The following is a 16156-nucleotide window of genomic DNA, read 5'->3' on the forward strand; positions in this document are numbered from 1 at the left end:
GTGATGATAATGCCAAAACCGTCTTTAATGTACTGTTCTGTACTAATTACCGGTTTTAAATTACGTTAATGGTGGAACTTCTTGCTAATCAAGCTGCGATAAACTCTTTCTTCATGCCCGACGTCAATCAAAAATAATGGTTGATAATTAACCCCGCCCTCATAAGCATTTGCGTAACCGATTGGACGATGAACTTCACAGTTTGACGACTGGAAAGTTACCAGATACATCCTTGTCAGCATTTAAATGACTGTGTAATGTGGCTAGAATAATCGATACGCGCGTCATGCTATTCACTTATCAGTGGATTATCCATTACCCCATGTGGTGTTTATGGCGATTACTTGTGAAAGTAGGTACCGAGTGCTCTTTTAAAACAGGGAATATTGATACACTGATAGAAAAACCTTGTTTTTTTTTGGACAATCTCCACTTTCTTTTACTGAAAAATACACTGATCGGAAAATTTATAGCGCCCCGAGGACTCTGATTTCGAAATTCAAGCGCCCCGACAAGGGGCCCTTAAATGGCCTGGGGAAAACCCTGGCTTTATTGTTGGCTTTTTTTCCGGCGAAATGTCGTAGCGACATCATTTCATCTATAGGTACGTCATTTCGTTTCGACAAATTTGACAAAAACGTTTTTATATTTGCAGCCTTGAGGTTTCCTATCCGTATTTTGCAGCTTCATTTGTTTGGTATTTTTACAAAATTTCTATTTCTAAAACAGCGTTATAAAAAAATGAGACGGTTTTTTCTCTCTCCTGAAAACTCAAGGCATTTTGTAGCTACGAGGTTTGAGAACGACAGCGAGGATATATTCGCTCTTCTGCCTCAAAATAAACATTTCTGTTCAAATGTGTTGCATGCCTACAATGTAGATATCTTGGGCATTTGTGTGTTTGTTAGATATAGTTTGGTTGGTTCAACAGTGTTTTAAAAACTGTTGAAAGTAGGTTAACAGGGGTGGCGAAATCAAATGTCCGAGTTGCCCGAGTTGTACATTTGCTTGTCTGGGCAACTGATTTTTTTCAATTAAGTTGTCCGTGGACAACAAGTTTGTTAAAAGTCGGGTCCAGGTATACAAAAAAATACATTGTATTAAAGCCGTAATTAAGTTTTACAAAACCGGATCTTGACATGCGATTACATTGTCAGTGCTATTTGCGGAGCAATCAAGCTAAAATACGGGCACTCTCCTGCGCAGTGATCTCCCTTATTCTATAAGAGACCAGGAGCATGCCGCATTTTAAACATTCGGCCCGACTGTTAGACAGTGTACAGACTGGTTTCTTTATTTTTACAATCAGACGGAAATAAAAAGTATCAAAGTAACATAATCAAAACACGGTCTACCTTGTTATTTAAGACGACTTTAATGGTAAAAATGGAATATTTAGTTTTTTTAAATCTTCAACAACGCAGCAAAAACCCGAAGCTTTGAGCAGTCCACCTCCCTAAAAAACTAAGAAAGATTATGATAAAAAATATGATCGAAGTATACGCACCAGAACTTTTCAAGAAACTTGGCTCACAGATTTTCAATGGTTATCAGTTGATGATAATCAAATTGCTACCAGTAGTGGTGCAGAGCCTCAGTCTGATGAGGTCGACATATTGGATTAGTTTAATTTGTTAAGATTACTATGTACTTATGTTCAACACATGTTTTAACACTAGCTTTTCAATATTAAAAGTTTTAGAAAGTCTTTATATTGTTTATAATATACTGCTATAATGAATGTACTATTGAAATACAACTATAAACAAAACTAGCAAATCATACTCATTTTGGTATATTCCACATTGTTTTACATTAATCAATAAATGCGTTTATAATTTATATAAACATAAATGGACAAGTGTAGTTCAGCAACGGACAAGTTAAATTTCCTAAATGGTTGTCCGTGGACTAGTATAGTTTTTTGAGATTTCGCCACCCCTGGTTAAATTAACATTTGTAAGAAATATTTAGCAAGAAACTGCCAATTTTCTGACAAACTATGTCAATATTTCAATAAAACAATTAAAAAAGAATAGCAAATTAGGAACTCTATATTAGTATCAATAAACTTCTGACTTCTGACTAGAAGATTGTGTTGACTACACAATAATAAAATAAATAAATAATGATAAGGCTGGCGACTTGAGTAGTTGCACTGGTGCTACCTCCTGCTAAATCAACGTTATGTTTGCGTTTGACATGTTGCATTAAATTAGTGGTTGAGCCGGACTTAGGGTACGCCACGTCCGTGAAGCACAGTTTACACGTAGCTTTATCAGGAGGGCTACCATCCAGAAACCCAAAATACTGCAACACTTTTGATTTTTAGCTTCTTAGGCACATCTGATGATTTCAATTTTTCGGCCACAACTTTTTTAGCCATTTTGACGCTTTTTATGCCCCCCTTCGAAGAAGAGGGGGTATATGGCTTTGCTCATGTCGGTCGGTCTGTAGGTCCGTCCACCAGGTGGTTGTCAGACGATAACTCAAGAACGCTTGGGCCTAGGATCATGAAACTTCATAGGTTCATTGATCATGACTCGCAGATGACCCCTATTGATTTTGAGGTCACTAGGTCAAAGGTCAAGGTCACGGTGACCCGAAATAGTAAAATGGTTTTTGAATGATAACTCAAGAACGCATACACCTAGGATCATGAAACTTAATGGGTAGATTGATCATGACTCGCAGATGACCCCTATTGATTTTGAGGTCACTAGGTCAAAGGTCAAGGTCACGGTGACCTGTAATAGTCAAATGGTTTCCGGATGATAACTCAAGAATGCATACGCCTAGGATCATGAAACTTCATGGGTAGATTGATCATGACTCGCAGATGACCCCTATTGATTTTGAGGTCACTAGGTCAAAGGTCAAGGTCACGGTGACCCGAAATAGTAAAATGGTTTTCGGATGATAACTCAAGGATGCATATGCATAGGATCATGAAACTTCACAGGTAGATTGATCATGAATCGCAGATGACCCCTATTGATTTTGAGGTCACAAGGTCAAAAGTCAAGGTCACGGTGACCCGAAATAGTAAAATGATTTTCGGATGATAACTCAAGAACGCTTTTGCCTAGGATCATGACGCTTCATAGGTACATTGATCGTGACTCGCAGATGACCCCTATTGATTTTCAGGTCACTAGGTCAAAGGTCAAGGTCACAGTGACAAAAAACGTATTCACACTATGGCTGCCACTACAACGGACAGCCCGTATGGGGGGCATGCATGTTTTACAAACAGCCCTTTGTCCTAAAGTAGACCATAACGCATGACTTAAGTAATAAGTAATCAATCGCACGCGTCATAATTACAGGTGAAGATAAAACCTATACCTTCCCGTATCAAAAAGAGTAGAGCGCATATCCATAAAAAAATCGAATCGAATTTGGTAAGGTTGGTATCATAATGGAATTGACGCATTTAAAACTGATTTTCGATGCATCGGATCGAATCGTTGCAGCTCTACAAATTTCAGGGTTTTGAATTTGAGAATTTCAGGATTGGGTCAGTCTTGGTCCTTGCTGGGCCTGGTTACTTGTGGTCTAAATTATAATGAAGCCCTCCACATTGCGTTTTAAGGGCAGACATACTAAAGAGCTGCTGTTTTTTATTGGCTTGCTAGCTTGTTGGTTGGTTTGATGGTCTGTCCACATTTTATTTTGGGTCCATTACTCTATTGTGCATTTAAAAAAATTGGCACTGATTATTACCATATCAAAACTATCTTTTTGTGCTACAACCAAGTCATTTGCTGAAACATCATGGTCAAAGTGGACAATAATGTTTGTTCATAAGTCCTATATGGATGAAGTGAAACCTTGTCTTGGTCTTGTTAAAGTAATTAATTTAATATGACAGATATAATTGTTCTTTGTATGTTACCTGAGCAAGAAGTGCTCAAGATGAGCTATTCAGATGTCAGTTGTTGTGCGGCATGCCATATGCAGTGTCAGATGTCAACTTTCAGCTTGCATGTATTCTAGAGGCAACATTTTTCATCCAATCATGGATGAAACGTAGTCAGAATGTTTAAGATCTTAGCCCTGTTTGAATCTGGGTCAAGTGCCTAAATATAATACGTTACCATGCTGCAGTTAAAAGTTTAGAAGAACCTTGTTACCAAGCGAGAGACCACTCAATAAGATGTTGAAGGAACTTGGTTAGAATGGTCATCTTTGCATTTTCAAGGAAGAATTTGAATTTCAGTCATGTTCATCTAAATAACTAGGTAACCAGTTGTTACCACTCACTCTATTGCTCAAATTGTGTTCAAATGTTTATCTTGACATTCACAATATCAAGATTGAGTTCAAATCTGGGTCATGCTAGTCTAAACACAAGGTAATCAAGTCAAATGTTAGATAAACGTTTAAGCACTCAAGTTTTCAAACATGGTTACAAACAAATGTGTTCTTTTCCTTATATCGTTATATATATGGCTATAGTAAAACCTTGTTTACATTCTTGAAACCACATTTATCGTCCCAATCTTTATGAAACTTGGTAACAAGATTTTTCCCAATCATCATGATATCTTGGACAAGTTCGAAAATTATTCTGGTTGGTTGAAAAACATTGTCCCCAGGGGGCGTGGGCATTTTTCCTTATATGGCTATAGTAAAACCTTAACCACCCTTGACTGATCTTCATTAAACTTGGTCAGAACATACGTCCCAATGACATCTTGATATAGTTCCAAAATGATTCTGGTCTGTTGAAAACATGGCCACCAGGGGGCGGGGCATTTTGCCTTATATGGCTACAAATGGCTATAGTAAATAAATGTGGCCTCAATTGGGGCACGGCATTTTTCCTTATAGGGCTATATATTACTTTAGTAAAACCTTGTTAATACTGTATTGTCCGATCTTCATGAAACTTGGTCAGAAGAATTGTCGCAATTATATCTTGGACAAGTTTGAAAATGGTTTTGGTCGGTTGAAAAACATGGCTGCCAGGGGGCAGAGCATTTTTGCTTATATGGCTATAGTAAAAAATTGTTAACACTCTGAAAGTCACATTTATTGTTCAATCTTCATTTAACTTGGTCAGAACATTTGTTCTAATGATATCTTCAATGAGTTCGAAAATGGTTCCGGTTTCTTGAAAAACTTGGCCCAGGGGTCTCACTAGGATTTTAAAACAGAAGTCCTTAAGCTTCTTACTTCGGAAAAGTAGCAGTGAGTTCAAAATGAAAAAGTAGGAGTCCAATTGAATATTGCACATGTCTTCAAATTTTCAGCCGAAAATCCATTTAAATAAAGAATGAATGTAATAATACATATTATAATTGTTGGTTTCATTATTAAAATATACAAAATGTTCATTTGGAATCCCTCTCATTATATTCTCTCTATTATTAATTAAATAAAAAATCATGTAGAAAAAACAACAAAGGTGTACTGATCCATGTCTCCAAAATTATACAAATGCCTTTAATAATCTTGAACCATTCTTCGTGCTTTGTATCAGTGCACTTTAAAAGGCAGGAAGATTCAGGCTCATAAAAGGTCATTATGCGATTTGTCCTGTCAGCAATTGTAAGCAATTGTAAAATGTCTGATTTTGTTTAAAATAAGTATAATATAGTTATGACATGTTCTTTCTGGCTATTTACTCTTTTGCCAGGCTACCAAAGTACTGGCAATAGTTGCCTGTCTGGGCAAGCTACCAATTATAACATTGGTGTTGCATTTTATTGATATTTGCTGATAAATTTTTATTTTATTATTTGCATTACTTAATATTTCAACTTAAGGAATGATATTTATGTATTTGTTGTACTGTTTTTCATTTCTATTATGTCATTTCTTTTATCCTTTCAACTAAAGGTATGATTTGTTTTTATGTTCCCCAGTATATTGTTTTTCCCCTGTCTGTTTGTTGGTTTGCGTCAAACTTTAACATTTGCCATAACTTTTGCAATATGAGAGATAGCAACTTGATATTGGGCATGCATGTGTATCTCATGGAGCTGCACATTTTGAGTGGTGAAAGGTCAAGGTCATCCTTCAAGTTCAAAGGTAAAATATATTGGGGGGGGGGACATATTTTCACAAACACATCTTGCTTGCTTCTGTTTTTCATTAAAAATGTGTATTGTTTTATAACTGTTTAGCAAATTCATCTTTATTTGAAAGAAAAACTGGCTAGGTTATGTAAGTATGCTATATGCTTGTTGAGTCGTGGGTAATTTTAATAAAGTGGTCACGTCACAAATATTTTATAAATATTTGACTAGGAATCCTTATAAACATAATTATAAATCTTTAGTCTTGGTATTTGTGGTGTTTTTTCCAAATGTTTATTGTTTGTAATAATAGTAAATAATCAATTGTCTTCATGATAGTGTCAAACTGCCATCTTGAAAATGTTTTCTTGAGGAGCAATGTATTCTGATTGGCTAATCCAATTTCAAGATTTGCATACCTATAAATAGCTTAAAACTGACATTGCAGAGGAGGTTAATTACTTGTGAAAAAAATGTGTACTGACGATGTAGTATTAAAAATACTGATACTTAAACAATTTTGTGTCACTTACGATAACTACATGAACAATTTATAAAAGAGGAAATTTTTTATAAGAGCTCTTATAAATTAAAATGCTGACATTTTTTTATGCGTTTTTGATCAGCAAAACAATGGTGACCTGGTCAAAACTTTTTTCTGTAAAAACTACATAATTTGGGAATGTTCTATCAGGGTTCCCAGCCAACCTGGAAATCAGGGAAAACCTGTAAAAAGACTTTCACTTTTTACAGTCAGGGAAAAGGCGGGGAATTTGGGAAAAGTTCCTGAAATCAGTGAAAAATCAGGGAATTTTGTTTGGTCAGACTTATCCGACTTTTGCGAAAAGTCCATACAATAAAACAGCGATCTGCTTCTCTGCCAAGGGTCTAGGATCTTTCTGAGTTTGAATTACATTGAATTTCTCTTAATACTGATGTTCGAAGTACTGTTCAAAAATCTTTATGATAAATTACATGTAATACTATATGAACATTCTCTTAGAACTGTTGTTCCTGTATACTGTTACTGTTTAAAAATGTTGAATTACTTAGCAATACGTTCTAATTATTATTGCAAAACAAACATTAAATGAAAATAAATGAAAAGGCAAGGAAAGGATGGCTTAGAGGGTAGATGGGAGGCAATTGCTTTAAAATTACATAAGTATTATACATATTATTGTCTGCAACAGCTACTTATTGAGGGTGTCTAAAACAAGAAATAGGTCGAAATTATTAATCCTGGAATTTTTATTTTCCATCAGGGAAAAATCGGGGTAAAATCAGGGAATTTTGTTCATACAAAAAGCTGGGAACCCCTTCTATCACATAATTTCATGTGATCTCTATAACCGCGACTCAACAAGAACCCACTACTCAACTAGCACCTACTATAGCTCATGAACTTTCATATTTGTGATGACACTTGCAGCAAAAAATCTAATCAGCATGGAGACCGTGATAGGCCTAGTAGAATTCAATCACCTTCAGATGGTATTTTCCCAGTTCTGTTTCTGCATAAGCATGTTGCCAGTCATGTTATGCTCTTGTTTTGTTCTTTCCTTATTATATGTTTACTTAACTGACTGTTGCTCACCTCAGAACACATATTTACTGAACTATTTTAAGCTCACCTGAGCACATTAATTGTGCCGATGGGCAGTTTTCAGGATAACATGTCTGTTGTTCAATAGTGCATGTAAGTGTGCAGGTGTAAACTTTTTCTTCAAACAACATCTCCAAAACCATTTGACAGAAAAAAAATCCCAGAAATGATCCTTCGGTATCCCTTTTTCAAACGTGTTTAATATGTTAGCATATGTAGGTTACCAGAGCTATAAAATATATTATTATAATGCGAATTCTCTGAAACCACAAGGTTCAGACTATTGATATTTATTGTGTTTGCAAAGTAAATTCAAAAATCTTTTCTATAAAAACAATACCTAGTGGTTTAAAATTTTGCTTATTACATCAAATATTCATTCTTGACCAAACATGTCTGATCACTCCTTAGATCATGACATTTATTTGACATTATTTTACTATTGGAAATGCGCTGAACACAAAAATGTAACCATTTTTTTAAAGGACACATGTTGATCTTGGAAGAAAATGGCCTCTCATATGTTTTCAAAAACTAATCAAACTTCCACTCCGCTAATTTGATTAAAAAATTACATGGCAATAGGATATGAAGCCAGAATATTGATGTGAAGTTTTATACAGATTGCTTTCTTGAAAGTCTGAGAATACCTCCAAAAGCGGCCAAAATATCATACATCAATAGTAGGGCATACTTTTTTTTAGCTATAAAACCACAAGGCCAAGAGGTTAATTATTTGTCATGAAACATCATGTGATGGTCCTTTACCAAGTTTGTTCAAAGCATGACTTTGGGTTTACAATTGGCATCTTCCCGGGAGTTACTTGTTTCTCTTTATGGATATAGTAGAGACTTTAAATAATGTATGAAACTGCAAGAAAAAGAGATTTTGTATTCATTATGGTACATCAAAGCATTGTCTTTACCAATTTTGTTTAAATCTTGCTGCTGAGGTCAATATTGGCATTACCTTGGATAAAATTTTGTCCCCTTGACTTTCTTCTCTTAAAAAGAAAATTGGTATTTGTTGTGTGACATAATATGATGGTCATCTATTTCAAATCATGTCACTGAGTTCTTAATTGTCCTTACCCTGGTTTTTAGTCAACAAACTAAATATGGCTTGGCAGGTTTTGTTTTAAGGCTATAATAAATTCTTGTGAACATGCACTTTAAAGGTAATCTTTTTTCTCAATCATTTTGAAACTTGCTAAGAATATTTGTTCTCATGATATATTGGCTGAAATCTGAAATGGTTACAGACACATCACAATAGCTGCTAAGTACGGCTCTGTTCCTTCTGGTCTGTGAGCAACAAAGGGTCTTTCAGGTCCTCTTGTATTTATGTGGACCTTTTTTCACTGGTTTCATGCTTGTTTATTACGTTTTGTTCATAATTTAACTGCATGGAATTTGCATGAAAGTTTGAGTTTGCTTGCATATTGAAATGTGCATGAATTTTGTATTTTGTAGACCAATATAGCACTCAATCACTCAAAACTTGAGGACATTAATTAGATGTATTAAAAAATACTCGTATAGAGACAATCACCAAAATGTACATAAACCTTCTAAAGTGTAGAGCACAAGTGTATTCATATATATTCTTATTACTAGTACAAACTTACTGTGATCAACATCTAGTAATACTAAAATTATCTAAAAGTTGTACTAATTATTTTTTATTTTCAGTTTTTTCTTCCATTTTTTCCGAAGTTGGCTGTGAAAACATTAGAAATGTTGGTAAAATCCCCAAGAAAGGAAGCAAAAGAAACGATGCATCAAATCAAACCAATGCTTCAAAAAAGACTAGATATGCTCATGGTGGTTACACCAGAGATCATTCAAAATCAGGTCACAAGAAGGAGACAAATGTGGTGGAACCAAGGTCAAAGAAGAAAAAACACAGTTCAGGCTCCCCTGATAAGAATTTTTTGACACCAAGTGACTGCATGGAGGATGATGTAACAAACTATTCAAGTGAAGAACATCTTCCCTCAGACCCTGTGTTATTTGCGGAAAGATTGGATGACCATGAAACAGTTTACCCATCGACTTCTGAATCGCTTACAAGCATTTTTAGCTCTGTGTTGTCAGTGAAAAAATCCTCTAGGATACCTGGTATTTGTGACGAGAGAAGCAATGACAGCAGTTACAATAAAACATCTACTGAGAGTGTCAATGTTTTGTGCCACAATAAACCTGTGGACATTCAAATCTCTGAGCGAAAGGTTTTAATAACTGATGGAGGTCTGTCTGTTGCAGTTTCACATAATTCTACTATTTGCAAAACATCTGAATATGTTTGCAATGTGTTGGAAGCAGTTTTATATGGGTAGGTTTGCTTGTTTCTTCCAATAATGTTTCCTTTGTTGAGAAAAAAGTTTAATGTACATCTTTTGTAAATGGTGGCCCCTTTGAAGTCGATGGGTTTGTATTTCGTATGTCTTTCAATAAGATGCTTAATCTGTCTGAAAATTGGTGTCCTGGATACTTGGGATGAAACCATGATGCATGTTTATTTTCAAACAAACAGGCAAAGATCAAGGTCAAATGGGCTTGTTATACAAAATTCTTTGGGGGGGGGGGGGGTTAATGAAAACTAGAGAATATGTTTACTTTTCATCATTCAGATTGCTATTAAAGTTTTTAAGGAAAAAAAACAGTGATTCACTTTGAGGTCAATATTCACAGGTGATTGGAGATTGTAACAATAAAAATTTTGTTTGCATGATCTTGAGAACACTATGACCTTTGACTGTCATCAAACCAATAAAATGTTACAAGTCACTACTACCTAGATATTTAAATGTTAGATATTCTAATGGACTGTCTTCAAGCCAATACGATGTAACAAGCCCCTACGACCTAGATCTGTAAATGTTAGATATCCTAATGGACTTTCTTCAAGCCAATAAGATGTAACAAGCCCCTACTACCTAAATATGTAAATGTAAGATATCCTAATAGACTGTCTTCAAGCCAATAAGATGTAGCAAGCCCCTACGACCTAGATCTGTAAATGTTATATATCCTAATGGAAGGTCTTTTTTCTATGTTCTCAAGTCAACAGAATTAAGTGCTATGACAATGCATGTATACTGGTAAAACTGTTACATAGTACATCTAGGACGTAAGGGCTTGTGACATCTTATTGGCTTGAGATGAAAGAGAGCATGCAATATAATTTTTTAGCTCACCTGATTGCTCAGGTGAGCTTTTGTGACCGGTCTTTGTCCGTCCGTCCGTCCATCCGTCGTCTTTATATGGTTTGTAAACACTATAGAGGCCACATTTTATGTCCGATCTTCATGAAACTTGGTTAGAAGATTTGTCCCAATGATATCTTTATCAAGTTCGAGACTGGGTCAAAAACTAGGTCACTAGGTCAAAAAAAAGAAATCCTTGTAAACACTGTAGAAGTCACATTTCATGCCCAATCTTCATGTAACTTTATCAAAATGTTTGCCTTAATGATATGTTGGTCGAGTTCAAAAGTGGTTCCGGTCCGTTGAAAAACATGGCCGCCAGTGAGCAGGGCAGTTTTCCTAATTTGGCTATATAGAAACCTTATAAACATTCTAGAAGTCACAATTTTTGCCAAATCATCATGAAAGTTGGTCAAAACATTGGTTTTATTGATATCTCGGACGAGTTCGAAAATGGTCCAGATCGGTGAAAAAACATGGCGGCCAGTGGGCGGGGCTTTTTTCTCAATATGTATATAGTGAAAACATGTGAACACTCTAGAAGTCACATTTTTGGCCCTATTTTCATGAAATTTGGTCAGAACATTTGTTTCTTTGATATGAGAGTTGAGTTCGAAAATGGTGCCAGTCAGTTGAATAACATGGCTGCCGGTGGGGGGGGGGGGGGCAGTTTTCCTTATCTGGCTATAGAGAAACCTTGTTAACACTCTAGAAGTCACAATTTTTGCCAAATCATCATGAAAGTTGGTCAAAAACATTGGTTTTATTGATTTCTCGGATGAGTTCGAAAATGGTCCAGATCAGTGAAAAAACATGGCCGCCAGTGGGCGGGGTATTTTTCTCTAAATGTATATAGTGAAAACATGTGTACACTTTAAAAGTCACATTTTTGGCCCAATTAACATGAAATTTTGTCAGTACATTTGTTTCCTTGATATGAGAGTTGAGTTCGAAAATGGTTCCGGTCAGTTGAATAACATGGCTGCCGGGGGGGGGGGCAGTTTTACTTATTTTGCTATATAGAAACCTTGTAAACACTCTAGAAGTCACAATTTTTGCCCAATCATCAAGAAAGTTTGTCAAAAAATTGGTTTTATTGATATCTCGGACGAGTTTGAAAATGGTCCAGATCGGTTACAAAACATGGCCGCCAGTGGGCGGGGCATTTTTCTCTTTATGTAGTATACATGTATAGTGAAAACATGCGAACACTCTAGAAGTCACATTTTTAGCCCAATTTTCATGAAATTTGGTCAGAACATTTGTTTCCTTGATATGAGAGTTGAGTTCGAAAACGGTTCCGGTCAGTTGAATAGCATGGCTGCCCGAGGGGGTGGGGGCAGTTTTCTTATATTTATATTGTAAAAAAAGCTTGTGAACACTCTAGAAATCACATTGTTTGCTCAATCATCATGAAACTTGGTACAAAGATTGATTATATATATATCACATAATTAATGCAATTATTATTGCCCTTAGATTGTGCAAATTTTCATTATATTATACAAAATCCTTGTAGACACTCTAGAGGTCACAATTTTGTTTCAGATTTTATGAATCTTGGTCATAATATTTATTTTTGTAAGCAAAGTTTGATGTTTGGTAAGGGGGATCAACTCAAAATATAGGTCCCCAGGTCAAATCTCACAAAAACAAAAACACTACATATGCCAGAGTTTTGGTTCAATAATGATGAAACTTGACCAGGAAGTTTGTCTGGACAATATCTAGTTCAAGTTTGACGTTTGGTAAAGATTGAATGAACTGACTCCTCTCAGGTGAGCGAACTAGGGCCATCTTGGCCCTTTTTTATTTATTTTTGTTAGCAAAGTTTGATGTTTGGTAAGGGGAGGGTCAACTCAAAATATAGGTCACCAGGTCAAATCTTACAAAACAAAAACACTACATATGCCAGAGTTTTGGTTCAATAATGATGAAACTTGACCAGGATGTTTGTCTGGACAATATCTAGGTCAAGTTTGAGGTTTGGTAAAGATTGAATGAACCGACTCCTCTCAGGTGAGCGAACTAGGGCCATCTTGGCCCTCTTGTTTTTAAATACGCACAAATCTACAACTTTGCTTCAAGACGTGTATTAAAATATATATGTTTGCAATTAGACATTAAAAAAAACAACAGTTTTACAAGTATACATGCATTGTCATAGCACTTAAACAGCTAAATTTTCTAAGCCCATGTAAATCAACTTTTAAACCCAGTTGCATTAAAAACAAGTATTCTCAACTGATGTTTGCTATTTTCAGTCTCGACCTCAATTGTGATTTGAAGAAAAATGAGTATGACCTGTATAAAGTCTGTTTGACCCTCCATGATAGTGCCTCGATAGATCTTGAACGCTGTGTGAGACAGGACAAGGAAAGATTGATAATAACTCGGAAAGTTGCGAACCAAAATGTCAAACCAGAACTAGTTGATAACTTTCAGTTTGAAGCCCCAACATCTGAAAGTGTGGCTGACTCTGACGTAAGATTGGTTCTATCCTCTACGACTGAGGTCTCGGGAGAAGGTAATATTAAAAATGAAAAATATGCAAAACGGCCTGAAAGTATCGAAAAGATTGAAGATTTAAGGCTGAAAGCTGGTCATGAGGAACTAGCAGTTGCGAACTGTAAGGGTGAAGCAGAGAGCAAACTAAAAAAATGTAGACATAATGCAAATATGCTTGAAAAAGCAACAGATCTTGAAGTTTTGAGATCGGAAGCTATGCATGAAGATTCTTCAGTATGGAGGCAAATGTGTGAAGCTAAAGACCAACTCACTAGAAATGATACAAAGCTGCCTGAAATAAATAAAAGAATTGAAGCTTTGAGACAGAATGCTATGTACGAGGAACCTGCAGTTACGGAGCAAAAGGGTGGATCTGACAATGAACTCCAAAGAAATGTTGCAAAACTGCTTGAAAGTAACACACAACTTGAAGCTTTGAGCCCAGATGCTGTGCATGAGGAATCTGCAGTTACAAAGCAAAATAGTGAAGCTACAGATGGACCCAGAAAGCATGTTACAAAACTTCCTGAAAGTAACAAAACACTTGTTGCTTTGAACAGGGAAGCTACCTATGAGAACTTACAGCAAAATGTTCTTGACAAACACATTGAACATTGTGATGGTAGGAAAGTCAAAAGTGATGTTGTGTTGGCGCTTCCACCACCTACAAATTACCTATCTGATGATGAATCACAGGATGTGCACTGGGAATCGAGGGAATTGTTAAAAGACAGACATGAATCTGGTGAGGTCATAGAGATTGGCAATGAATTGGTAGAATTTACTACACAGTCTGTCAAACTTGCTGATGTAGAAAAAGCTGCTGGGCTTAGGGGTAAATCCATTATAAGGGAAAACTATTCTAAGGACATACACACTGTTGCTGAGCTTGGAATCAGAGCTTCAAAGAATTCCAATGGTCTTTTGCCATTTAATACAGAGTATCAAGAAATAAATTTGCCTGAAACAAAGATCAAAATGTCTGAAGAAACAGATATTTTGAAAGAAATTCAGAAGAAGTCCGTGAAAATGATTGATGAGAAAGGGGATAGGTTTGAAACGGATAAAAGGGTCGCAAGAGTAGATGGGAACTTAAATACATGTAATGCAGCAGAAGAAAGCAAAGGAGTGATTGGGTCCAACTTGGTTACTATAACTTTTAATGCTGATCAACTATTGAACAAGTGCACTTCAACACTTCAAAGTAGTGAAGGTGAAAAGGTTGGACATATGGTAAGAGGTGATTTAAGTCCACAAAAGAACAGGGCAATACTATCACTGGAAAAAAACATAGGTAAAGGGATTCAAAATGCAAAAAATAAGCAACTAAGCCCAATAAAAAGTTTTGATATATCAGAGAAAGTTATTACCAGAGAACGAAGGTCCTCGGCTTCAATTGTGGGGAGAAACTTTTTGAAAGAGATCAACATCCAGTTAGCTAGTGCGGTGAGATGAGTATTTACAACAATTTTATATAGATGTTATTTTAACATTTAAAAAAATTGAAAAAGAAACATAGGTTCTTGGGGCATATTAAAATCACACCGTCCGTTAGTTAGTTAGTGTGTCCCTCCGGATTCGTTTCTGCTCAATAAGTCAAGCAATTGTCATCAGATCTTCACCAAACTTCATGAGAATGTGTCAGGCAATAACATCTAGGTCAAGTTTGATAATTTGCAAAATTGACCAAGACACTCCTGAGTTACGACCCTTTAAAAACATTTTTTGGGGGCATATGTCTTCTGATGGAGACAGCTCTTGTTTATGTTGTAAAAATGCAGTGATAAGTTGAGATTGTTTCCTCCTAAAATTGATAAAAAATAATCGTCTGATATAGTTCAGGAAATTTTTAAAATAAAATTTGAGGTAGATGTTTGTATAAGTTGTTGTTGTCATGAAAACTCATTGATTTACAACGCAAAACGTCGTATTTTAAATGAAGCAAATTAATATACTGGTAATCACATTTTCAACTTCACTTTTGCTTTGTTTTGATAATTTGATCCAAAGTTTAATGTAAGCAAGAGTGTGTGTTTTTAATGAAATTGTTAACAAAGAGTTAACGGCATCTGTACAAGTATTGCAAAAATTTGCAGTCTGCATGAATTGACAGTTTGACTGTCAAAAGAAAGCCGCTTCCTGTCTCTTAGCCATAAAGCAACATCTTTCTCGCTGACAAAATTTGCTTAATTTGTCTAGCAATCAATGTGCTGAACTTATCGTTTGTTTTCACTAAATGGAAATCGTCCAATTAAGTAACAGCATGTGCATAGCTCCGCCTTTCGAATCTTTTTCAGAGAATGGATGTGGAGTTAAACGGTTTATTGAGCAAGTGTTTTGTGCAAGTTGAGTCCCGATTTGCCATAATTACTCTGTCTAAATATTGAAACAATAAATACATTTATCTAGAATTTTCCAAGAAATACCGATAAGTTCCGATTTACCAACTTCCTGAACAGTTCCTAACAATGGCGTACGCGTGTGTTTACGAAATTCCTAAACACATTTATCATAAATAGTTGCACTGTGTTTTTCTTTAATTATTACTTATCAAAGTGCAGGTAATACTATTTTTAACAAGTATAATATTCGGTTTGTTTAATATAATTTAAATGATCAATATAGTTATATCAAAGCATCAGACAATCAATTTTATCGGGTTGCAATTTTACTGACGCTGATTTTTTAATTGTCTTGTAATTTTTTCCCGACTAATGAAGTGCACAAAGTCATACACAAAATGTCATATTTTCGAACCATTTTTATACCCCCCATTTGGTATGAACGGGTATACATACGAGTTTTTA

The 16156-nt window shown here is 35.6% G+C and overlaps 1 protein-coding gene across 2 annotated transcripts in view; it reads left to right on the plus strand.

Moving 5' to 3' along the window:
• LOC127877284 (uncharacterized) overlaps positions 1-16156 on the plus strand; it is an 89482-nt gene that overhangs the window by 32586 nt on the left and 40740 nt on the right. For both annotated transcript variants that reach the window (XM_052422976.1, XM_052422981.1), the window contains exons 6-8: positions 7459-7520; positions 9325-9967; positions 13106-14795. In XM_052422976.1, the coding sequence (XP_052278936.1) occupies positions 7459-7520; positions 9325-9967; positions 13106-14795 (2395 nt within the window). The remainder of the gene's footprint in view (positions 1-7458; positions 7521-9324; positions 9968-13105; positions 14796-16156) is intronic.

Source organism: Dreissena polymorpha, chromosome 1 (assembly GCF_020536995.1).
Source record: "Dreissena polymorpha isolate Duluth1 chromosome 1, UMN_Dpol_1.0, whole genome shotgun sequence".
In the NCBI taxonomy this organism is placed as follows: domain Eukaryota; kingdom Metazoa; phylum Mollusca; class Bivalvia; order Myida; family Dreissenidae; genus Dreissena; species Dreissena polymorpha.